The sequence below is a fragment of the Argentina anserina genome, chromosome 6 (genome assembly GCF_933775445.1).
Source record: "Argentina anserina chromosome 6, drPotAnse1.1, whole genome shotgun sequence".
Taxonomy (NCBI): domain Eukaryota; kingdom Viridiplantae; phylum Streptophyta; class Magnoliopsida; order Rosales; family Rosaceae; genus Argentina; species Argentina anserina.
The window spans coordinates 10788258-10814577 of NC_065877.1; the positions used below are offsets into that span (position 1 = coordinate 10788258).

The window sequence follows — 26320 nt, forward strand, 5'->3', positions numbered from 1 at the left end:
TATGTGTCCACAAAATTAAGTAAAAGTTTCTCTGGTTTGGTTTTGAAGCTCAGGCAAACAGAAACGAAAATGAAAGGGTATGTAGAAAGGGAAGTTATATTCCGTGTGCTCAGACCCTGTATTTCTTTTCTGGAAATTTTTTACTTCCTTCAGCGACAACAAAACAAAACTGCATTAACACTTCCATATCCTTCAAACAAATTATATATTCTAAGAGATGTAACAGAACAACTATTCAACTCAGCTAGCCCATGAGTAAAACATTCCATCTGGGGAATGCAACCTATATGCTTTGCCAAATTATGCTAGCAAACATATACTTTATTATGACTGGGTGTATGACAGTGTAGTATGTACCCCAGAAGATGAAACTAGTTTGCCAAAACATCTGTATCACGAACTATCCTCATAGAGGGGAGCAAAATTGCAGCCACTGGGTTCTTTGCGAACCCACCACCTTCATCTATAATCAGCCTTAGGCCTTCAATGTGAAGTTTCCCATGATGACCACTTACAATAACAGTTGGAGTCATTTTCAGTTCCTATAAGACAAGAAAACACCAGCAAACATCTATTTCAGTAACATTCCACAGTATGAGGATATGTAACAAATCTCAGCTAACGCGTACAGTTGAAAATCTTTATCAAGAATAAATATAAGAAATTCAAGGAATGAAAGAATCGTGGGATCCTAAATCTGAAACTTTCACTAAAGAGGTTTAGCGATATCAAGGGCCTTTCCTTATAGGCATAACAGAGAATACGCATTTAAGTATGCATTCTCTTACAGCGGTTAATTACCAATGACGTAAAACAATTGCATGATGTTGGCAATCAACCAGCTATAAGAAAATGCACGCTTGTCTGGTGATATTAAAAGGTAGAGAACCATCACCTCTGGTATATTCCACACGTCTTTCCTGCCACTCAGCGCCTCTATCTTAGGTATCCGAGTATCTCTGGTTTTGAGAATCTCCAACTGTTGGTTGACATCTTTATTTTTCTCCAAACCGGCATGCACAGCAATCAATTTACAGTGTATGGTTTCACCCTCAATCTCTACACAGACATCATCCTGGAATAGAAAAACACACATCATCATCTGTTCTCAATTACGGCATTCTGCTACAGAACATACGGTGAGCGGGAACACGAAGCAATTGAAATTTTTCTCTCAATTATACACAATGGCTCCAATCAATTGCTCTGTAATGTCATAAAAAGAGAGCAATAAAACAAGCCTGACCTCTTCATGCACCCAAACCAGATTGGCAAGAAACTTCTTATGATCCTCAGGAACTGCCTTCACCAAATCTGGCCATAAAAATTGTTTCAATTCAGAAATTCACAAACAAAACATATCACTGGATTTACTAAAAAAACACACAAACCAATCCATGTATAGATAACTAATTTAGAAGTACTGAATAACACAATGATACATTCACAATTCGGCAAACCAATATCCAACCTTATCACTTGCACTGACGCACAGCAGAAAACAACATGGTTTCACTCTCACTCTACTGAAAGAACGAAACAATTAATAACAACTGAAAGATATAAAGACACATAATATAAACACTACACAAGCTTAAACGAACTGAATACTACACATAACAACACAATGCAGACATCAATGTCTCAACAAACCGAGATTGCCACTTGCATTATGCGACTAAATGCTGCTGAAATCACCCCATATAATTCGACATTATCAACAACCAAAACCACGCAATCAATTCAAATCAGTACACAAAAATGCTGTCATAGAAAAAGAACCACTGAACCAACAATCACCCTGCTTTGAGAATTTAACCAACTAAATCAAACACCAAACTTCAGAAATGTCATACCAGCAGAACCATGAGGCACTCCATAAGACTCAAAAGTGGGGCCAGCATCATAAATAGAACCCTGATACTGAGTCCCCTTGGCCTTATTAAACCCCTTCATCCTCCCACCCCATCTCCTCCCTTGCAAATGCATCCCTTCATACCCTTCCCCCTTGAACCACCCTTCTCTCTCCTCGTTGTCCTCGAACTCCCTCCACCCCACGCGAAACTCGGACCCGTCCGGCGGCGGAGGCACCGCTCCGAGAAATGCGGCGAAGGCGAAGTCGTGGTTACCGGCGATGAAGACGTGCTTCTGACGCGGGTACCGGGAGGGGAGGGCGACGAGGAAGTCGAGGACTTTGTTGGAATCGGGGCCGCGGTCGCAGTAGTCGCCGAGGAAGATGATGAGGGCGGTGGCGAACTCGGAGGAGGGGCTGGAGGATTCGAGATTGGTCCAGAGGTTTTGGAGCTTGGTGTGGAAGCCGTGGACGTCGCCGATGCAGCAGACGAGTCTGGGTTTTGGGTCTGACATGGTTTTTGGTTTTGCGGTGGATGGAGATGTGATATGGTAAAGATGGAGGAAGAAAGCTTTGGGAGGTTGAACGTTGAACTGGGAACTATATGTAGCGGGGTTTGTGGCTGCAAAAATCAACAGTCAACAGAGGAGCAAACATTTTAATGATTTTATTTTTATTCACTGGTTGATTTATTTTTGAAATATTGAAGTTTTGATTGTAATATCCTTTTTGTTACAGAAATATGAATCAATGTTTTCAGAAGTTCGATATTTTTGATACTCACTTTATAGTAGTTTAGATTAGGGTCGAGTTCAAGATTAAAATTTTGGGGGCACTTTAATAGATTAAAATTTTAAATCATTCAAAGTTGATCTCTCATTAGTTTTGGCACCTGCTTTCTTGCAACATGTCACGTACAAAAACAATTGTAATGCTCTTAAAGGTATATGCCCCCCTTTTGCAACAAAATAGTTGGAATAATATCAACAACGAGTCCCGGGCTAATCTGGGCACGATCTCCATTTTCAGCAAAATTGCTAACAAAGGTGTAAGTATAAGAATTGTTGGCAGTCCTCTTATTGAACAAAACACATACTTAAATGTGTGAGCCCATGTCTACATGTTTCAAGGCCCAAGAGCAAATTGAAGGCCGATCATGATCTCATAGTACAACATGTAATTCATGTATATGCATTTCATGTTTTACACCGAGGATAAATGGATAGTCTGTTATCCTTCTTGTTGGGGTTCACACATTTTTTTTAATAAACCGATCTGTTTAGTCTTGTTTGTCAAGTCTCTATGAGTTCTCCCATTTGAATTCAAATTACTTTTGCTCAGATCATTTATTAAGCCTATACTCTCTAAGTGTAATCACTTAGGCATAACTCTTATGTTTAAGAGTTAATCAAAGGTTTTCCTTCATTATCTTTTGAACAAAGCCCTTTTTTTGTTTCTTGAGAATCTTTTACTGAGCTGGTATGCATGCTTCATTAATGAGGCTTAGTGCTTCATTTAATGCTAATGAGATCTTTGTTTCATTAGTTGCATTTACTTCCCATGTAGGAATGTTTTGACTAAGGTTCCTTACAACCCAAACTCACTTAGTTTGGCTTAGTCACAAGCAACTCCTTCGCTGACTTGGAAAATACACTTGTGTTTCTCATTTGGCTATAAATATGAAACAAAGTCTCTTAGCTCATTGGTTGTTGAATTTGTCTTAATACATTGTCTTAAGAGTTGAGTTTTTTCTTTGTTCCTTATGTTGCATTGTTCCTGGTACTTAGAGTCTTTCAAGAGAATATAAATCTATAAGTTTGAAGAAAACTCTTTCAAGAACTCATATTGCATATGCATATCATGAGATCGTGAATGGTAGTGCATCAACCTGCAAAGTGTTCACAATGAATTAGTTAGGAGCTAAGTAGCACGGACACATGCTCATGACACCGTATTGCGTGTTCGACACGGACACGGACACGCGAACTGACTTTAGACACGGCCCGGACACGCGAGTATACGAATCGGACACGCGGACACGCACCAACTCATAATAAAAGTGAAAGTGTTTATGGTGAGAATCGAACCTTGGTCATCCAAGGCACTCAACAACTCCTCAACCATTCCAACATTTTATTTTGCTTATTCTCCGTGCTACTTAGGTTAGGAGTTAGCTACATTTTATAGGTGAAACTTCTGTAAACTTCCATTGTTGTAATCAATCAATAGAGAAGTGAGGTAGAACAATTGAGAGAGGAGAGGTCTAAGACATGGGATAGATAACGAGGTTACTATCCCAGTGTTGCTACAAAGTTGTATTTAAGTGTGATTATTTGGTGGAACGTTTTGTCTCTCATGGAGTTAGAGGCACACAATATTTCTTTATGAGTTTAGGATTTTTACGAGTAAAAAACATGTGTTATTTATGTTATTGCAACTTTAGTTTACACAATCATATTCTTGTGATTCAGGATAGCACATCCATTTGCTATCCTTGAAGCTAAATCTTAAACGAAAAAGTTGTCAATGTCATATTCAATCCCCCCCCCCCAAGGTAGTTTGAAACATGATTAACTATCAAATAAAAAAGTTATTAAAAAAAACTCAAGTCTAAAAAATGTGGACAATGTGCCATACAAATGATTTTGGATCAATTGGCAAAAATGTTGTATGCATAAGTTCGATTTAGTTGTCTGACTAAACAAAAACAACAAAGATATATTGTGTCCCTAAGGAGCTAAATTACAGCTGCATCGGTGGAAAACCAGGACAAAAGAATGTAGTAATGCACAAGAATAAGAGGGCAACTTTACACAGAGAAAAATGATTGTTGGCCTCAAAATTTTAGGCCTCAAATGTCTTAATCCGATGTATCAAGCTTAGTCACATAGACACATCATATCTTTTTCAAATTTTGCAATACCATTGTTAAGTAGAAAGATCATCAAATCCTATCCAAATCTAATGGTTATTATTTTTTGTTGTTGAAAATATCTAATAGTTATAATTTATTCCCTATATTTGAATTTTGTTTTTTTCCTCAATATATATGTTTCTCCAATATTTGTTCAAATTTTTCTTTGATTTAAAAATAAAACACACCAAATAAACTCCAAAAAAGAGCCCTATATATAATTCATCTACAAAATATATAATTAGAATATATAATTCATACTAAATAAGGTTAAAAAATACATACTTTTTAATGATATTTGTGTCGAATATATGAATACATATGAATATACACACATATAAGAGCCCTATATATAATTCATCTACAAAATATATAATTTGAATATATAATTCATACTAAAAAAGGTTAAAATATATACTTTTTTTAATGATATTTGTTTCAAATATATGAATATACACATATATAAGAGCCCTATATGTAATTCTAACAAAATTCATATTGAAATGGTACCTTATTCATGAAAAGATTTATTTCCTTCCACAGTATGTTGCACTAACCAGTAAATTAAAAAAAGTCAAAAGATATAAATGTAGAAAGAAAATATATTAAGATATTAATTAAATTAAATTCATGAGATCCTTGTAACCGAAGAGGTAAGAAATTATCATTAATCAATTAAATTTAATTAAGAAAAAAACAGAAGTCAAATGTAAAGAATAAATTATAACCGGCCATTAAATATTTTCAAAATAAATAATAACCACTATATTTGAAAATGATTTGATGGTCTTTTTACTTAACAATCATGTTGTATAATTTTAGAATTGATATGATGTGTGTCTATATGAGTTGACTTGACACATAAGATTAAGGCATTTAAGACATAAATTTGTGAGGCCCTATATCACTACTTTTACACATAATCGCATACATCCTATTGTATCGTCTAAGAGTTTCATATTTGTAGCAGTGCCTGAGTGAAGCTGGTCATCTCCTCTGAAAGTTGAGGAACTTGATTCCATATGCAAACACAAAGAAGAAAAGTAGTACCCAGCCAACATGCGCAGCCGCAACTACCGGGAGGAAATCATAATCAAATCCCAGCTGATCCTTGAGGAAAGTCTTCAATGGCATAGTGCCATATCCAGGTATCACAAGATCAGCATTTTTGTCACCCACTTGAGAGGTGACAAGGCCGTAGAGTGTCCAAGCCACAGGTGATGCCCAGTAGTACCATCTCCACCATATTGGGATTAGCTGCTCAGAATAAAAGAACATTGGTGAATTATTGCGTCCCAACAGAAATTGATGCATTTTGTATATTTATTTAGATATAATGTCACATACCGGTCTTGGAATGAGAAAACCGGAGAACAAATTCCAGAAGCTGAGGAAAAAGGACATAACAATTGCGGCAATCTGGTGGCCTGGAGTAAGTGCAACAATCATCATCCCATACATTGTGAAGTAGATGAAGCACATAAGTATGTAGTAGTAGAACAAGAGGAATTTGACTATCTTCCACTCGAATCCAATCATAGAGTAGAGGATCATAGTGTAAATAAAAGTTTGAATTGCAACATAGATTGTCTCAATGGCCACCTGCAGAAGAAGTAAGATAGCTTTTCAGTTGAGTATTATGACGATCAAGTAACCATGTTTTGCAAGATTCACTAGGTTTAGAATTGTAATGTTTCAAGACCAAGTTAGTGGATGCATTACCTGAGCAAATGCATAAGGCAGTTCAGAGTACATTCCAGCCGCTCTTTCACGATAGAAAACTGTTCTTTCAATTGCAACAACTGCTTGCACCGCAGAAGCATTGGTAGCTCCAAGGAAAAGCACAGCAGCATACATGGCTCCCAAAAGATTCATCAGATCTTGTTGTTGGGTTCTGTTATATGATAATGTCAGCTAACATCAGATGTAGGTACTGATAGTATAATATAGTTAGCTATGCAGTCAATTGATCAAACTAATTAGTCTAAGGGATTGTGATCTTACGTTTGTTGTCCCTTGTTCCAGAAGATAAGACCAAATAAACCACCAATGACTATTGTCATGAAGAACCGGATAGCATTGTACTCGGGGTTTCTCCAATATGACCAATGCATTTTCCAAAAACAAGCTTTGCATTGGACACTGAAAGGTTGGGAGTATTTGGTTGGAAAGTAGAGATCCTTGGACCCTGGCACCGGAGTACTAAGCTCTTTGATAAGCTCTTGATTTTTCCTAATAAAACATCAAGAATGAGAGTAAGATAAAAATAAGAGATAGATAATTAGACAACATTACGACAAAGAAAAATCATACTCACTGGTAAAGTGAGGAGTTGGCATATATGTCTGCGAAGTCCATACCCAGTTGAGCTTCAACTGAAGGTGCAGTAACCTCAAGCATCCATGTTGCAGGATTGTAACCGTCCTTAATCTTAGAGACTCCGGGAATGGCCTGTAACAGATTTATGTTAGTATAGGGCATTAAACTTCAGTATATTACTCCGTAACAATAATTAAAGGCCTTCTCAGATTTTCAAAGCAGAGTAAATATGTACACAGAACCACAACCACAAAGAAAGCTCACTTCAAAATATTCCACAAGCTTGTGAGATTGGCGACCTAGAGGTCCAACATATATAACTTGTCCTCCTCGTTTCATAAGAAGCAGCTGCAGAAAGCACAAATCAAGTCAGAAATATGTAAGAGGCAGGTGAGGGACCAAACAAGAATAGAAACAGAAGTAACAATAAAATACTAGCACGTTGAGTGATACCTCATCAAAGGCTTCAAAAATATCTATGCTGGGCTGATGAATCGTGCAGACGACAGTTCTTCCAGTGTTCACCGTGTTTCTCACCGTACGCATAACGATGGCAGCAGCTCTGGCATCAAGTCCTGATGTTGGTTCATCCATGAAAATAATGGAGGGGTTGGCTACCAGCTCCACAGCTATGGTTAGTCTCTTCCTTTGTTCAGTTGAAAGACCATCTAGTCCAGGAAGGCCAACTAGAGCATCTCTAATGGGATTAAGCTCAACCAAGTCCATGACTTCCTCAACAAACATCTGTATCACATCAAAGATAAGACTCAGTGTACTGATGATTACTGAAACTAAAAACTTCGTAAAGAAGACAGGTAAGGTCTAAGAAATGGAATCTTATTGATTATACATTGCACACAGCATACCTTTCTTGTTTGGGTGTTTACATCTGAAGAAAGACGGAGCCAGGCTGAATACAGTAGAGATTCGTATACAGTAACATGCGGAGAATGGATATCATTCTGCTCACAGTAACCGCTAATGCGAGCAAATGTTTCTTGGTTCTTTGGATAACCAGAGATGTTGATGGTCCCTTCAATATAACCACCAGTCTTTCTTCCTGCCAAGACGTCCATAAGAGTTGTTTTTCCAGCACCACTAACACCTACAAGTGCTGTCAATACTCCTGGTCTAAAAGCACCACTGACATCTCGTAGAAGCTGAAGGCGATCTTCATCAATTCCTTGACTCTTCATTTCCTGTTATTAGATAACAGAAGCTCACTTAATAAAGACCTTTTGCATGACACAGAAATGATGAACATTTCTTACAGGACAAGGCATACATTTTATAGTATGAATAACTTACAGCTGGCATATCGACATAGTAGCTGACATGGTTAAATGCAAGTGAAAGGGGTTGGAAGGGCAACACCATTCCTTTCGTTGGTGCATGCTCCGAAGAACTTCTCAATGACATTTTGATGCCTGGAATTTTTTTGGAAGAAATTTTGAAGGTAAAAAATCATTACTTGTCTTAGTAGAGACACATTGGTGTGGGAAGGAGATTAAAAGCACAAACCTTCAGCTGAAGACTTTATCTTCTTTTTCTCACTTTTTTCATCAACTGTGACAGCTTTCGTATCTCCAAGAGCTGATGTTGATAATCCAATACAAGGAAGTTAACTGTGAACTCTATAATTTTGCTATTATCGATGAAAAGAATAAAATTGAAAGTGAGATGAACTTACGATTCAGAAAAGTCAATGCTGCAATGAATAAGATGTTAAAGAGAAGAGAAAATCCAAATAGTGCTCCAATACATATCCAGAACCAATATTCATCTGTGAAGAATCCTCTGGACTTAAGCAGGACTTTCCCAACTGTAGGTTCATTAATTCTTGGATCTGTATTTGGCTGCAAGTCCAGTGGATATGAGTCTTTAGAAATTTCAATTTCAATAATGTCTCATGCTTGAGAATATAAAAGCTGGGTACAGTTGGATATATATATCTGCCTAACGCATGAAACTGCTTGCACAATTGAAGATCATGAGATAAAGACTATTAATCCTCTGAGAGATCTTACCACACTCCATCTCTCATCGAGGAATTCGTTCATGACAATTGCATTCTGTCCATACATCATAGGTGATATGTAGTATCCCCATATCATCCAAGGCTCAATGTCATCTGCAGTCACAGGAGCTTACTATTATAGATCATCAAGTACCAAGATGAAGTATCAGATATTTTCAAGGAATTTCTAACATTACATTATAAGTACTAACAGATTGCTTTAATAGCAAGAAAGGGACTCAAGTTAAAAAGACATTGATTACATACCCTTGGCAACAATAAATCCTCCCAGAACAAACACCATAAGCAAGGTAAAGGTACCGAGAGTATTTGCAACCGTTTGTGTTCTTCCAAGAGCAGCAATGAACCGAAAGAGGGACAGTGCCATTTGATGTATGCCAAAAAAGGCCAGAAACTGTCTGAAGAATCTGTAATAGTGAATCAAACAAAATGTGAGTGGATATATCTCTGATCATAATAACCTCAAAACCTATGATGCATGGATACACAGAAATTTTAAAATATTGTATCGTATATGTACCCGATACGGATATGCCTTGGATATGTATCCAAACTTATTTTGACATATCTTTAATTTCGGATACGCGTTTGACCAAATAGACACTTCAGAGATACGTTTTTAGATACATTTTAGGGTCATTTTTGTCTTTCTTCATCAATTAAAGATAAAACCCTATTATTTTAATTCTTTTTTTTTGTTAATTTCTTGCTTATTTTAGTAAAGCTTATATCAAACAATTTAACTAACCTCTTTTCCATTATTTTCATATATGCAAATTTATGCCAATAGTTTCAATAATGTTTATATTATATTATATATATATATATATATTATAGTATATATTATTTTAATAGTTAAAAACGTATCCCGTATCATGTTTTTCTTAAAAATTCACGTATCACGCACCCCGTATCCGTATCCGTATCCGTACATCATAGCTCAAAACTGAATAAATATACATTCCAAGATAAAAGTTGAACCTTGTTTACCTGCTAGCAGATGGAGCAAATCCAATGGTGTAATAAGTAAGAATAATCCATATCGCCGATTCCATTAAAGATAGGGGAATTCTAAGGACCCAAATGGGTAATCCAAAAGCCCAAGCAGGAAAGAACAAGAAATCCCTCTGTTTAAAGAACACAGGAAGCCTGAAAACAGTCATTGCAAGTTCTGCCATTCCATTGAACATGACATTAATCAGACTGAAAAACAGCGCTCCGAAAAATTTTCCTCCATCTTGTACAGTTCCCACTGGCATTTTAGTCCTGAGGAACACTGTGAAGGCAATTACTGACATGATTGTTATCTGGGTGGTCTTGAATACATACACAAAAGAGTTGCGCTTCATTAGCAGCCACTCCCTTGCAAAACAGGCCGTGAACAATTCCCAATTTGAAATGCCATATTTCTCTTTTACTAACGCAGCTGGGTGAGCCCTTGATTTTTCATAAGGAACTCCAAGTTCCGATGCAATCTGTTGGCCATATTGGAAATTGCTGAAGCACTCAACAAACTCAGCAACTTCAATATATCTGTAAGGTTCACTTTTCTTGAACCAGTATTGTTCTTGATCTTTCTTGGATGTTACTTCTTGCAAAAAGTCAGCAACTCCTTTCCTCTCTGGGCATTTGAAACCCATGTATTCAAAGAATTCAAGAACACTCTCACGCGGACCTTGGTATACAATCTGACCTTCTGAAAGTAAGATAAGGTCATCAAACTGCTCAAATGTCTCTGGTGCAGGTTGAAGAAGAGAGATGACCATTGTCACATCCATTATATGTACCATTTGCCTCATGTACCTGCATATCTGAAATGTTGTGGAACTGTCTAACCCTGTTGAAATTTCATCCATCAAAAGCACCTTTGCTGGTCCTACCAACATTTCCCCTGCATATTTTTCAAGCAAAACACATTAAGATGGTAACACTGTGTGACACATTACATTGCAGAGACTATATTGGAACCTAACAAGCTGATTCTGATTAAAATTCATCACTAAAACATTGTCTAACATCGCTATGAAACATGTTAGATATCTGGCAAGAAGCATACCAGTTGTGACACGCTTTTTCTGGCCACCAGAAATACCTCTTCTCATATCATCACCAACCATAATATCAGAACAAATATCCAACCCAAGAATCTGTTAATCATTCACATGAAGTTATTTTTTTTTAAATAGGTGGATCAATGAAAGATTAAGCTATATATATTGGCTTCAGAATCAATAGAAAAACTGGCAATTAACAATTACAAACCTTGAGAACATAATCTGTGACCAGACTAGTTTTCTGGCCAGAAACTGAGGTGGCTTTCATAAATGCATCAATCTCAGGATCTGGCTTGATACCTACTTCCTTTTCTCTTCTGGACAGTTCAGCTAGCATTTCATATCTAGTCCCCACACCCAAACATCGACCCGAAAAATCTAATGTCTCCCTCACTGTCATTTCTCCATAGTGAAGATCATGCTGACTGATATAAGCACATGTCCTCTGGGGAACAAACTCATTCAATTCATGACCACAATAGGTGATGTTCCCAGATACCTGTTCACCATTGCCAAGTCAGTCAATACAGAACTTGGTAAAAAAAACAAACAAGTGAAAATTGAATGAGAGAATCATCACCCTTAGATCGTCATCAAGCTTCCCTGCAAGTGCCAGCAGCAGTGTTGTTTTACCTGCACCTGGAGGACCCAAAAGTAGGGTCATCCTGGAAATTACCAATTGAGTGAAAAGTGAAAACACAGTACCAGTACTAAAAGTCTAAAAGACTAACCAACACTTTTTAGATCAAGAAATGAAAGGCAAAAGCATCAAAATTACCTAGAAGGTCTCACTATTCCATTGACATCTTTAAGTATCTGGATCTTTCTCTTCTTTGATGGAGCAAGACGAATCAAACCCAGAACACTCTACAACCCAGAAACGTTGCAAACAAACACAATCATCATCCACATCAGCATCCTATTAATCAAACTCACTAGATAAATTATTTGCAACCTCAAACATCAAAAAATTGATCGAACCCAGAAAAGAAAAATCACCTCTATGCTATTCAAGGTGGCATTTAGCAGAGTAGGCAGTGCTCTACTCCCAACATACACATCTCCTTCAATTGACAGATGCTCGCATCTAACTTCAATCTTCGGAATCTCAATCCCAACTCTTTAAAACCCAAAATTCCATAATCAAAAACTAAAGAAATAGCAAAGCCAAATGTAACCCTTTTGTTTCTTTGTTAGAGTGAGCTTCACAGTGTCATACCTGTCGGTTCTGTCTCGAAGTCTTCTTAGAAACCTCTCATTATCATCTTCCACAACTTTGAGTATGTTCTCCATCAACACCTTCTTGTCTTGCGCTCCAAGCCTCGTAACATCCACTTCATCAGTGACAACCATTCCATTGTCGAGTACCTGCCGGAGCATCCCTCTTCTCAGTCTATCGTAAGTCGGAAGCCGCTCGATGGCGGCCCACCTGAGCTCTTCATCCTCGTCCTGCCGACCACTCCGGCTGAACACGTCAGGCTGGGCCTGCCACACCTCCCGGAAACTTGTGGACGCCCAGCTCCGCTTGCTCCCTTGTGAAGTATAACTCCTCCGGCTGCTACGTGCCAGATCATCTCCGGCCAAAGCCGACGCCATTTTAATCTACTTCGATCAGCAACACAGCTTGAGTTTCGACAAAGCTTTAAGCGACACCAGCAGCTACCTTGTATGGCGGTTCTGAATGACGAAGTGATATCCTAACTAACTCAACGACCACCTGCAATGGAACGAACCAGAAAGCTTAAACAAGCTGCTGTCAACAAATTTATACAGGGCATCCACTTGTGGTGGTGATTAGTGTCATCGTTGTCAATGAGATTAGAGAGAAAATGGACGTGGGAGTTGATACATCATACATATGTACACGGAAATGGGCACCAGTCTCATCAGGTTTGAGTTTAAGGGTGATTTCATTCATTTGGCGATTATGATTTATAGGCAATATACTGTATAGATTTCTTGAAGTTTTAAGATATTCGTACAATATAAATTATTACGTATGTTTCACTCCTTCTACAGCTCACTTTGGACTCTTTTGTTTGACTGTTATAGAGGTCATCATCACATGATCTATATGCAATTCGAGCAACTGGCATGGTTAAAAAGATAACCAACTAATTAACCAAACTGCAGTAACTGAGAAGTTTGGAACCTTAAATTAAAGAGTGATAGAGACAGTCAACTAAATCATAGATATTTTGACTCCAAAATAAGAGAGTGATTTTTTTTTTTGGATAAATAGAGGACGGGCTCGTTGCCAAAAATAAAAACAGAGTGTTAAGAGTTCGAAAGATCAAACTTTATGCAAGCAGCACTCTAATATCATGCTTCAGGTTTAGGAATATATTTCAGGTTTATCCTAGGCCATGTATTTTTGATGTGATATGTTTAGTGTTTAGCCTAAACCCTATTCCACGTCCAGGCAAGATCAAAATCAAAAGCTACGTTCTAGGGCGCCCCCAATATCAATACTTGGCTAACGATGTGGTATATCAAAGTAGCATAAATTAATCAACCGGTGTTCTCAGCGAAATCGTGATACTTACATTTTCGTACTTACTTGGGGTGTGAAAATTTAGAGAACATCACTTAAACAAACAGAGAAAATTAAGCAACAACTAACAACTAACATGACTTACTTGTAATGTTCTTCAAAGGTCGTTGAAATCTGGCAGCAATAGTTCCTAAATTAAAGCCTCGAGATCGAAAAGAATATATCGTAAGGGACGTAAGGAGGAGTATGTGTAGAATGGTTGGTGTTTTTAGGTCACCGGGTTACTGTTGGCTAGTGTCATCTAGGGAACTCCCTGTATGTGTTTCATGTTTTATGGTTTAGAACTGCTATCACATGATTACTATCAATATATCTTAAAGGATATGCATCTACGTGAGCTTTTTCAATGACCACCATCTTATTGAGGACAAAATATTTAATTATTAATTAGACATATTTTTTGATTATATTATTTCATCTCAATCATTTAGATTTTAAGTCTATATGTAGATAATTTGTACAAATTTTTAGCTAATTTGGTAATAATTAAGGTATCAAAGTATATCAAATTAGTGAATGAACCAAAATTATCAAACATGAAACGTTCGAGTTCATAATGAGTAAATCACATTTATGGATGTCTTAAATGATTTTTAATTTGAACAAGAATGATCTATTTATATATATTTACAAACTAAATGTCTTAAATGATTTTCAATTTGAACAAAAATTAATAAGAATGATCTATTCATATATATTTACAAACTAAATGATCGAGATCTAAATATAAGATCGAAAAGTGGGTAAATCTCTTTGGTTCTCAACTAGTCCTTAGCAAGATGGACTTCATTGGAAAATCTCTCATGCATCTACATTTATGAATAATTTCCTGCCTAAAACATTTCCATTATTCCGTATTACGTGATTAATTGGCTTATTGGCTGTAGGCTAGCTGTAGATTAAAGATCAGATCGGATTTTGATAATCTAGAATTAAGTTCACAACCTTAAGGTTCTTTAATTTCTGGATCATCTAGAAGAATGATAAAGCAAAGATATTTATTCGACCTTAATTAGAGATACCATTATGCAAACTGAATATATATATACATCAAGAAATAATTTCAAAATAATTAGGTGAGAATCCTAATCTAGCAAATATACTTCATCATTCTCCTTATATATTGTCAAATTTGGAGAACTTGAGATTACGTACGTTGGGTAAGAGGCCAGGAGCAAAGTAACATAGGGTAATTGTTATTCGATCTCTTTAATTTAACAGGGTTTCAACATTATATATATATATATATCGATTATAACAACAGATTAAGCAAGTTTTTCATTAATCGAAACATATATATTAATTAAGTAAGTTCAGATCTATACTGTAAGAATAAAAGTAAAAATTTTAAGGGCAACTTATAAAAATGTATCATCTCCCAACTTATATTAGAAAAATGTCACTACTTATTAATTAATTATAAAAATGTCATCATATTTAAATAAAAATTAGAAAAAGGTTAATAAAATTAAAAAAATATCACTTTTAAATATTTTATGGACTGTTTTGCCTTTTTTCACTCTTTTTTTTCATTCTTTTTCTAATTTCGGCCATAACTTTCCCGTCCGGCGATAGATTTTGACGAAATTGGTACCGTTAGAAAGATCTCGCTCCCCTCTTTCATTTGATATACTACCCACTCTGAATCGACCAACTGTACAAAGCGCAACAACCATCGTAAGTGGTTGCCGTAATTGATGGCGGTGCTCCAAGCAATTCCGGCGAAACTGAAGCTGAAGGTTCCCTAATAGCGGTTGTGACATTTTTTCACTCTTTTTTCCCTTCATTCTAAACATACTTATACCAATCTCATTTGAATTTCAACAAAATTTCACATATTTCCACATTTCCTCTCAGCATGTCACACATACTGTCACAACCACTGTCACAGACATTGTCACACTACCTCTTACACTAACTGTCACAACCGCTATCACACCCACTGTCACAGAAGCTGTCACACCATCTATTTACACTAACTGTCACACCCACTGTCAGAACCTCTATCACACACATTGCCCATGTCACAACCTCTGTCACAACCCATGTTATACTACCTATCACAATCTCTATCACAACTTTTATCACACTATCTGTCACAACCACTATCACACCACCTGTCACAAACTCCTGTCACACTACCTGTCACAACCTCTGTCACAACCCATGTCACAACCTTTATCACAACCAATATCACACTACATGTCACAAACTCTATCACACTATATACATGTCACAACCACTGTCTCATTACCTATCACAACCACAGTCACAGTCACACTTTCTGTCACACCACCTGTCACAACCGTTGTCACACTGTTTTATGTGACTATGTTGTGAAAAGATGATGAAGAAGAATGACTAGAATTAACGTATATTTGTTTACTATTATGTGATCTTGAGCTTCTTGAATTAACTCATACGAACCAAATATCGATATTAATGTGATGTCACACCCCAACCACACTACCTATCACACTGCCTATCACACTAGCTATCACACTACCCGTCACACTAACTTTTTGTTGTGACAGGTAGTGTGATAGGTCATGTAACAGCTAGCGTGACATCAATTTTCTTTTAAAAAAAATCATTTGCGCGCCCAGATTTGGTCAACCTGGTCAAAAGGCTCGTCATCCACCAAGTCGACCAAAACTCCTCCACCACCTCCTCCTCATCTCACCCACCCCCAAATTCGAACTCCCCTCATCTCCAGACCTCCCTCCACCACACGATTTGCCTACTCTTCAATCCATTAGAGTACTAAAATGACGACGCACAAGGGGAACTGTCGGAACCGAGCAAACTTGTTCAACATGTTTTCCGACGAGCATCAACAGTAGCAGCAACAACAACATCGTCATCGCCTGCAGATCGTCGTCAACGTCCACCAGACGTCGTTGCCGCCACCTCCAGATCGTGGTCCCTGGACGGCTGGACTCCCGAGAAAGATGAGTTCTAAGCCTGCAGATCGCGTCGGAATACCTCCCCCTCCCTTTTTCCGATGACAATTCCTCCCCCACCATCAATCCTTCCCAGATCTTCAAGGGCCAAAACCAGTGCATCTCTAACGTCGCCTTCTCCTCTGAATGATGCCTCGGCGAGGTGTGCTGGTGAAGTTGCCAACGAAGAAAGCTCATGTGAGAAGGTCTAGATCGAATTTTCAGATCGGGTCAATTGATGTTTCAATATTTGGTCAATTTCAGCGGCACATTGTAATTTTTAACAACTATAAGGGCAACGGTATAAGAGATTTAAAAAACTGATTTTTTTATAATTTTCAAATCTTACTTGACTTTTTTCTAAATACATATATTAAAAGTGACTTTTTTTATAATAAGCCCAAATTTTAAAAGCTAAAAAGAGAAATAATAATGTGACGGCTAGCTTATCCAACTCTTATCATACCGTAACATCTCGATCCTTTCCTTTTACAAGTAGGTTGGATGACTTGCATCAGATTTCCGGTGGTGTTCTAGAAGCAACTAGCTAGTCAGCACAAACAAGCTAATCAATAATCTTAATTTAAATTTACCAGTTTGCCTACGTACGGCCGGAAAAGCCGAAAAGGTTGCTGCGCCGCTAAAGTTAATAGTTGATGATGGGCCAAACCCTAACTTACAGCCGCTGAGATTCGGGAAGCCGATCGTCCGCCCGACTGTGACGTACTCTAGCAGTCTAGCTAAATGGCCAAACGAGTTTAATTCCATCACCTTCGTATTGTTTTATGGGTCCAATCTCTGATGTTGAAATATCAAATATGAATCCATGTTTGAATGTCTAAGATAGATAAGAAAGGGAAGGTGCTCCTACTCCATATTAAGATCACTGGAATCACTTTGAATTCTAGTAATTTAAGAATTTTCGGATCCTTCTCTCTTTGATGGGATATTTCGGGTCTTGTTTCTATCACAAAGTCTTTGCCATGGGTTAGAATTTATATTTTTAACCCAGAAAGAAAACGAAAAAGAACATTGGTTTATACTTTGTGGCATACATTAACTTCATTTGATGACGACTTTCTTGCCTAAGAACACTTTGGTCTTTGGGACCCTTATTTACTAAGTAACTTAAATATTCAATATGATTAGCTGGTAATCATGCAGTCTATCAGAGCGATACCTAGGTATAGAGATTCTCTAGTATTTCAATCTGGTGAAGTTTCTTGGTCTTGGAGTTTGACTGAAATATACAGATCGATGCAAACATGCACAATCTAAGATTTGAACACAAGCGCGCAGTATGAAAGCTATAACCTAATACCCTAACAACTATTCCTTTCAGTATCTTGGCTGCAGATCTTCTGCTGCAGTGTGACTATCTGCAGTTATAAAATTTAGACGTACTGTTAAGTATATATGCTTTCATGAATGCATGCAGGTTATATATGCAGCATAAAAGGTAAGCTAGCTCGGGTTCAATTTGTGCAGCTTTCTTTCATATTTGCCCACTATATATGTTAAGATCAGTAGTATATTATTTGCATATCTTTTCTCAGGCAAGTTGGAAGAATATGATCTGTAAAATGCTAATCATGTATTATCAAATCAAAACTTAATACTATGATGAACTTAGCTTTTCACACGTTCTGAATATTAATAATTGGACGGAAACAAGAAAACATCCGGACCGCGTGTACCAATAGAAAACAATATATATATATATATATGTATATTAGAGTGTTTTTTTAATCAACTTATACTTCATTAAATAAATAACAAAATTAAAACAAGTTTGGATCCATGAGTACGTAATGCAATACACTGGAACACACGATTTTAACAAAGAAAATCGCTAAGAGAGAAAGACAGACGACAGAGCCGGGGCCTAGGAAAAGAAATAGAAAAAGGACGAACAACAAACACAAACAATGACTAAGTAAAGTAACTATGCGGATTACATCCGAGCATGTTTGTTTTCGGTCACAATGGTAGAACCAAAGATCCATTTGCTCCTAAACCTCGGCCACCGCAGTCGACGAAACCAGCTCAATCAGAGGGCCCAATGAAGACACAGACATCGACTTCCAAAAAAAAGGGACGTGGCACCACCAAACCACCAAGACAGCCGAGCGCCCACCAAATCTGATCGCCGAAAGAGTAGGAGAAAAGGAGATGAACGAGAAAGAGAAGAACACAACCAAGGAATGCCACACAGAGTGGAAGACGCAGCGACGTCCGACCAAGAGGAAGGGCAAAGCAATCCAGCAAAACCGAACGCAACGAAGAGGAGGCCCATGCTGATACCCACGCTCTAAGAAGACATGAGAATAATGGAGAGCAGTAGAGCATGAAAAGGGGGACGAACCCCAAGAGAGAATAGCAGATCAGCCGATCCCGAAATGAATCAACGAGGAGAGCCACCAAAGCGACCATCCGAGCCGACAACGAGAACTTTGCCCTGCCATGCTTAAAGATGATCATTAAAGACAACGAGACGGTAGGCTTTATTCAAACCAAACAAAGAAGATGCAACAACCTTGCCATGATTGAGCACGCCAAGCAGGGCGTCTGAGGCAACAATCCAGAAAATCACTAGAGCAAGCTCCTATGACAACTGAAAAGAAGACCCAAACCAAAATTGGCTGAAAATATCACCGAAAGCTACAAGCTACAAGCCTCTCCCAGACCAAACCCCAACGGTAGCAGCGCTGGCGGTGGCCGGGAGAGAAGAAGGATTGGAAAGATGTGGTTTGCTTTTTAGTCGGTGGAGACGAGAGGAAACCCTTGAGGAAGGGAAATACCGTATCAAGTTGTAGTATCTCTTTTGAAACTGTTTTTTTAGAGTGTATTGAAAAGAAAAATAGAAACATTATAGAGAGAGTGATCGAGTTGGAAATGAATGTAAGATGGATCTTGATGGATGGTGGCGGCGGCTGGGGACTGAATGATAATTAGAAAAAGAAACACACACGTACTGAGCAAGTGAGCATAGTATAAAAAGTTATAAAGTTTTTAACACATACTTAGGTGATAGTATAAAAATATGAGAAATCATATAGGGCCAGAATATAATAAAGATCTGAGTGACATGAAAGTAGAAGATCAAGCACACATGACGAACATATATTTCCAACGTACGATTTGAATTGATCGATCTGCCATATTAATTAATTGGTGTCATGTTCAAGATCCAGGGCAAAGTTTTCGAACTACCCAATAAACAAAAGAAGAAAGATCACTCTTTGAATTCTTTATAATACATGCATGTTAGTTCTACAGTAATTGTTTTGCTTAAATAGATACCGACTAGAACTTGGGACGTAGCTGTTGTCAACTCTGAAAGGAATCAATTCTTGTCCTAAGATGTGATAGTGTGATTTCTAATAAGAAAATTCTTCTTTCCCATAAATACATTATTTTCTGGATGTAGATCAGTATCCAAATCGATATGGAATCTATAGATAGGAAGAATTAATTGTGTTAATTGGCCGGTTTCGGAAATTATCAAGCATTTGTCTACAATAAAAGCAAAGAGATTCCTGGAATCCTATGTATTTTCGGATTTATGCGTGTGTATATATATATATATATATATATATATATGTATGTATGTATTGGTGTATAATACCGGCCCCTATATATATAGCGCTCAGACGTTAGTATGATGAGTATCAGTGTATCTGGTATGCATGCACGCATGTCATCTTCTGTTAATCTCGACACTGCTTAAACACAAAAGCTTCTAATTACGCATTTTTTTAGGGCACGTTTATTAATTTGGGATGAAACTTTTCATTAATGGAATTTATTAAGAATGTGAGATATAATAAAATTGTATGTGAAGATTTTAATTCTATTGAGTTGTTTATTTATATCATAAAATCAAATCAAAAACAAAATAAATTACGATTGATGTCGTTTATTTACCCTAAGAAATTAGAATTAAAACCAATTTGATTACTGAAATACCCCTTTATCAATGAAGTCGCAATTTTTTCTACTTACCATACCGTAAAAACTTGTACCTTTCGATAATGATCAAACTCAAGACTTTATTCATATTGTTATTTACTTTCCATTTGATATATTTTGCTAGTATTTTTCATAATCTCATGGTATCAACTAGATGTCACATATCGATCATATTATATATATATATATATATATATATATATAGTCCCTATCCAGAGTAAAGCTTAACTCTGAAATTACATGATGAAGTTCCAATTTTGGCACACTTTTCAGTCAAGTTTTTTCACCATAAGCGATTCAATATTTAGGTATGCTATTCAAGATCATCTATACAAAATTTCATCTAATTCGGACATCGTTAAGGTATTGAAATTAGATTAAATCAATGAATGAATTAAAACTATTCAACGTGAACCGTTCGTGTAAATCTCAATTTTAAAAGCTCAAACCATTATCAAATTGGATGAAATTTTGTAGAGATGATCTTGAATAGCATACCTAAATATTGAATCGCTTATGGTGAAAAAGCTTGACCGAAAAGTGCGCTAAAATTGGAACTTCACTATGTAATTTCAAAGTGAAACTTCACTCTGGATAGGGACTATATATATATATATATATATATATATATAAATCTTCTCTAATTTTTACTAGCCGCGAAATATTTCTATTGTTTGCTTTTGAATTTTAACAATAGCACATAAATAGATTGGGACAATTATGAGATATTGAAAATTAAATAAGGACAATTTTGGTAAGAAAAATTGATACATGAGCTTTGATATCGATACACACCTCCCCTCTTAGGTATCAAGTTAGGGGGTTTGTCAAGAATTGATTTCTGATTAAGAGGTGGGACCCACATTAATTCTAATTCATTCATGTATTAGTAAACGAGGAATTTTACTCATTCTGTAATTCGTTCCTCCATTCTTAATGTCATTTCAGGTTAGAGCATCTCCAACAGCTTTTGTAAAACTCGATTATCTATATTCTAGAGAAAAATAGGCACCATATTTTTGCTCTAACAGCTCATGTAAAACATCATCTATTATAAAGAAAGTGGGAAGAGATAGATCGAATGAAAATCTCTATATTTGTAGAATTCTTAAAATTGTATAATTAAATGAAAAATCTTTAAACTTTATTGATTGTCTTTAGAATTCACTTTCTCTACCTAAAAAGGAAAATGTTAATAAAGTCAAAATTTTAATTTTCTTTATTTGAACAAATATATAATATTTGAACAAATATATAATATTTTCATATATTCACCAAATTATACAGAAATGCATTTAAGTTTATCGAATAAAATAAAAGAGCTGTTAGAGTTTGTGACATTTTTTATAGAGATTTTTTAATCTCCTCCTTTATAATATATAATTTATACAAGAAGTGTTGGAGATGCTCTTAGTAAACGTATCATTAGCTTACTTTAACTCTTTAAGTCTTTAAGTTATATAGGGTGGATCTGGCCATTTTACATATCAACATAAATTGTTCTTGACTCATTTCGCATCAATTTCTAATTAACACGACCTTCATCACAATGTGATTTACCGTTAATGAACCATTTTTCACACTCCATCATCGTTCGGTTTATGTGCATGAGCTTGATCAATTACAGTGCGGAAAATAAAAGAAAGAGAAGTTTTAAATACACACCTATAAACTCTTGATACACACCTCACCTCTATCATTTAATAATTAAATAACATTTTGCATGTATGTTGAATGACCAAAATAGGTACATGTAATAATTCAGAAAATTAAAAACAAATTAAATTATCAAAACTAAGAATTTATTTTTAGAAACAATTAAAATATGAAAATTTACAGGAAAATTTAAATTAGTATATATTTTGATGGAAAATTAAGTGGGAGATTCAAACAATCAATTCATTCATTAATTTTCACCAAAAACAAATCATTTTTATTTTTAGAGTCCCGAACAAGGTAATTCATGAAAAAGAATTATGATTTTTCATCCTTCATTAAATTTCATCTTCATACATTCTTAACAAATAAATGTTCATCTTCTTCAAACAATCAATTCATCCATTTCTCTTATATATATATATATATATATATATATATATATATATATTCTTCATGTTGTTTATCATTTTTATGATTAAATATTTTGAAAAGAAAACAATTGCAATCTATAATGATTCGTAAGAACAAACAAGAATCGATATGAACATCTATACGATGTTAATATATATATATATTAATATACTAATCACTGTAAAAAGTAGCCTTATATATCTAATAATGACATATTTTGTGATTTTTTAATTCAAGAGTATTTTAGGTTTTTTATGTGGTGTATTTTGTAATGACCCGAGTTTTCGGAGTCAAGTAATTTGAAATTTTAGAAATTATTAGAGTTGTAAAATTTATTAAACGACATTTGGTTGCTTTGCGACGTTGTAAATCGAAAACGGAAACGTTATCAGAACTTATATTTAGAAAAACGTTACGTTTCCGCGACGTGAGAGTCGAATTTTTCTCCGTCGCTCATTTTGGAAAACTTCCTTCACGAAAGTTGTAGAGCTCGTCGATACGAGTTCGTGGACACATTACGCATTCAAATCGGACGTCAGACGTGAAAGTTATTAACGATGGAAGTAATTTCCGATTTTGGAAACTGGTATAAAAAGGAAATTAATGTAGCTAGGGTTTCCATTTTCGGAAACCCTCACCCCTGCCTCCCTTTCTCCTTCTCTCTCTTCTCTCTCTCCCTCCCCGAGCTCTCTCTCCCTCTCCAAGAAAATTCGTCGCCGATCTCACATCTCCGAGCGACGTGGTCCTCACCGCCGGCACCTACGCCCTCGCCAGTTCGACTCCACCCTCCTCCGAGCAAGACGCGACCCATCTCGCCGCCGTGAGTCCTCACGCTCCAACCCGAGACCTGCAAATCGTTCCGCCGCTATCGAGCTCTACTCCGGTGGTTCCACGACTTGATTTAGGTAAGGGTTGATTGATTTGAATTGTTGTGATGTTTGTTGGTGTGATTTTGGATGGATTGATTCGATTTGGAGGCGGATCGGAGTAAGAGGAAGAGGGGAGGATACCGCCGCCTTAGGCGGCGCGTGTGGGTGCGTGGAGGAGGTAGGAGGTGGCAAGAGGCCGTGGAGGAGAAGAGGAAGGAAAAATGAGAGGTTTTGGGGCAGCGGTGGCGTGCTACGCGCCGCAGTGGGTGGTGCTCGCGCGCCGCGCGCGGTCGCCGGAGGTGGCGCGTGTACCCCACGCGCCGCCACGTGCGGCGGCACGTGAACAGTGAATTCAAAACAGTAATTTTGTAAAAAATTATTTTTACGTACGGTAAATGTAAAAGTGATTTATGTACGGTAAATGTGAATTTATTTTATGTACGGTAATTATTAATGTAAATTACGTACAGTAAATGTAAAGGTAATTTCGGAAGGGTAAATCGTAATTATTATTTACTGAGACAGTATTTACAGTTGAATAGTATGCATACGTACAGAAATACGTACACAATATGTACTTGTACAAGAATATGTAATTGATATGTATTTGTACAGTAATACGTGAATAGTATATACATGAACAGTATTTTCGTAAAAACCAGAAATTGCTGAACAGTAAAATATTATTACTGTTTCGGCATTTAAGCTTTTACGTAACGATCCTAAATTCACTTTTTATCTATTCAAGGTGATTGATACTTCAAGTAAAGGATTCACATTCGGAATCGTGAAAATTATGCTCAGGATTAAAAGGTGAGTAAAATCTCAAAGCGACGAATCTACCTTTGCGGAGATTCATGATTTTGCTTAATTAAATGAATGAACTATGATATGTATAAGATATAGTGGATTGTGTATGTGTATAAATGGTAAAATAGGTACATATATACGGTTTGCTATATTATATACTTTCATAAATTTCGTTTGCGAATAAGTTCATTTGGTGTTGAGATTTATGTATTGAGCATGTTGATTCGATTTGTACAATATAATGTAATGATTATTGTACGTGGTTTTAACATTGAGTTTCGTTAAAACGTGTTTTTGTCTTCGGATGTGTTTATGTCTTCGGACGTGTTGGCATGTCGGAACATAGCCTTGGCCGGGCGAAAGTTACGATACAGTTAGAGCTCTAGTCTGTCTGCTGGGGTACTGCATAAGAGGTAACAGATGAGTTATCGGCTTATGAGTACCCATATTTTTGATATTGGGTAGCAAGTGGTTGTCCAATGTTGGCGGCGTTGTACATGAGGGGTAACAGAGATGTACCAGCGCTCATGAGTACCCGTATTATAAATGCACTTGGGTAAACAGAGGGGTTGCCTAATTTCTCATGAGCACATATATTTTCATTTTATTAGACAACCAGATGGGCTGTCTAATGACTCATGAGTGCATTTATGATTGATGTTTTGTGGATTTTCGTATATATTTTTATGCGAGTTGTATTGTTGTTTTACTCATACGAGCTGTAAAACTTATCGGGTTTGTGTTTACAATCCCGGTGCACCTATTCAATGATATAGGGGATAATTCCACAGGTGTGGATTAACGGAAATCGACGGACAACTCTGAAGACTTGAAGTTGTTTATCTTATCTTGTGGTGAGGATTTGTGAGGATTTTTACATTGCCATTTGATATAATGTTGAATTATAAATTTGGTTTGTAATAATCATTTTGTCTGAGTTGTAAATGGGCTGATAATTTGACCCAATTGCAAAAATTTTAAAATTTTCATGAGGTGGGACTCGAAACCTTACCTCTTAGGTGTAGAGAATGGCAAGGAACTACTGCACCAAACTTAATTCTTATTATTTTATGTGCAAACAATAACTTTAATAACTTATAACGAATTTATTATTATTTTTAATATATAAAAATTAAATCGGTAGGTTCGGTTTATAAACGGTCGGTTTAACCTAAGAAACCATTTTCGAACAATTTCATTTCGGTTTTGGACTTCTTGAATCCATTTTCCAATTTATTTGAAATTAATTCGGTTGCCAAACAATATATATGGTTCGGTTCGGTCGGTTTATCTATTTACAATCGGTTCATGCCCAGCCCTACTTCAGACTATTATTTAATTTCTAGTTATTTATTAATTAGAATTTTAGACATCTCACCGAATTTAATCAAGAAAAATTGACGAAGAAGTAATATGTACATCTACATACATACTAAACATTCTCAAATTAAACCTCCCCATGCCACTTGTGCTGGTATCAAACTCAAATTTCTAGTGACATGAGATATATAGCTGCGGGTACGGTGTTTAATCTCACATAAGAGCAAATTCATTGTGAAACTATAATGAAGAAATCTAAAGAAACATTAGCTTTAACCAGTCACCACTCACCAACAATATTTCTCCTTTATATTAAGTCAGCAGAATTTCAATTTAAGATGTAAAGCTTGGTTATTTTTCTACAGTTGAAATTTTATTTGGTCGATTTTAGCAAGCAACAAGTGCTTTTTCTTCACTTCCCTGCATGCATTGTTGGATGATCTTTAACTATGCAGATAAAAAACATGAAATAGGTACGAGTATACGTAGCCTTTTCTGTTCATGCAAACCAGCCTCTTCTTCTTTTCCTTTTTACGAGCTCAAGATTTCAACAACTGCAACTGCTTTTTGTTTCCAGCAAGCAAAACCTCAACCTTTCTTCTGTTT

At 36.4% G+C, this 26320-nt stretch overlaps 2 protein-coding genes across 2 annotated transcripts; both read right to left on the minus strand.

Annotated features, from left to right (window-relative positions):
• Window positions 1-154: 154 nt before the first annotated feature.
• Window positions 155-2441, minus strand: LOC126797757 (tyrosine-protein phosphatase RLPH2-like). The gene is made up of 4 exons (XM_050524472.1): window positions 1857-2441; window positions 1247-1314; window positions 896-1075; window positions 155-542 (listed from the first exon to the last, which is right to left on the minus strand). Exons 1-4 carry the CDS (start codon window positions 2365-2367, stop codon window positions 372-374), a joined length of 930 nt encoding a protein of 309 aa, XP_050380429.1. The 5' UTR covers window positions 2368-2441; the 3' UTR covers window positions 155-371.
• Window positions 2442-5567: 3126 nt separating this feature from the next.
• LOC126797700 (pleiotropic drug resistance protein 2) lies at window positions 5568-13057 on the minus strand. Its single transcript, XM_050524399.1, has 20 exons — window positions 12397-13057; window positions 12177-12297; window positions 11956-12044; window positions 11758-11842; window positions 11386-11676; window positions 11180-11270; window positions 10114-11014; window positions 9370-9530; window positions 9113-9216; window positions 8776-8941; window positions 8607-8678; window positions 8394-8512; window positions 7952-8284; window positions 7539-7829; window positions 7350-7433; window positions 7084-7217; window positions 6771-6998; window positions 6489-6660; window positions 6114-6368; window positions 5568-6023 (listed from the first exon to the last, which is right to left on the minus strand). Exons 1-20 carry the CDS (start codon window positions 12771-12773, stop codon window positions 5754-5756), a joined length of 4344 nt encoding a protein of 1447 aa, XP_050380356.1. The 5' UTR covers window positions 12774-13057; the 3' UTR covers window positions 5568-5753.
• Window positions 13058-26320: the final 13263 nt, after the last annotated feature.

Bases quoted from the DNA above. Each gene is read 5' to 3' on its own strand.
- LOC126797757 (XM_050524472.1), bottom strand. From the start codon at position 2,367: ATGTCAGACCCAAAACCCAGACTCGTCTGCTGCATCGGCGACGTCCAC. The intron at 1,315-1,856 runs GTATGACATTTC...TTTTATGGCCAG, and splicing joins AGTGCCTCATGGTTCTGCTG to ATTTGGTGAAGGCAGTTCCT. The intron at 543-895 runs GTGATGGTTCTC...CTTGTCTTATAG, and splicing joins ACGTGTGGAATATACCAGAG to GAACTGAAAATGACTCCAAC.
- LOC126797700 (XM_050524399.1), bottom strand. From the start codon at position 12,773: ATGGCGTCGGCTTTGGCCGGAGATGATCTGGCACGTAGCAGCCGGAGG. The intron at 6,369-6,488 runs GTAATGCATCCA...CTTCTTCTGCAG, and splicing joins TGCCTTATGCATTTGCTCAG to GTGGCCATTGAGACAATCTA. The intron at 6,024-6,113 runs GTATGTGACATT...TATTCTGAGCAG, and splicing joins GTTTTCTCATTCCAAGACCG to CTAATCCCAATATGGTGGAG.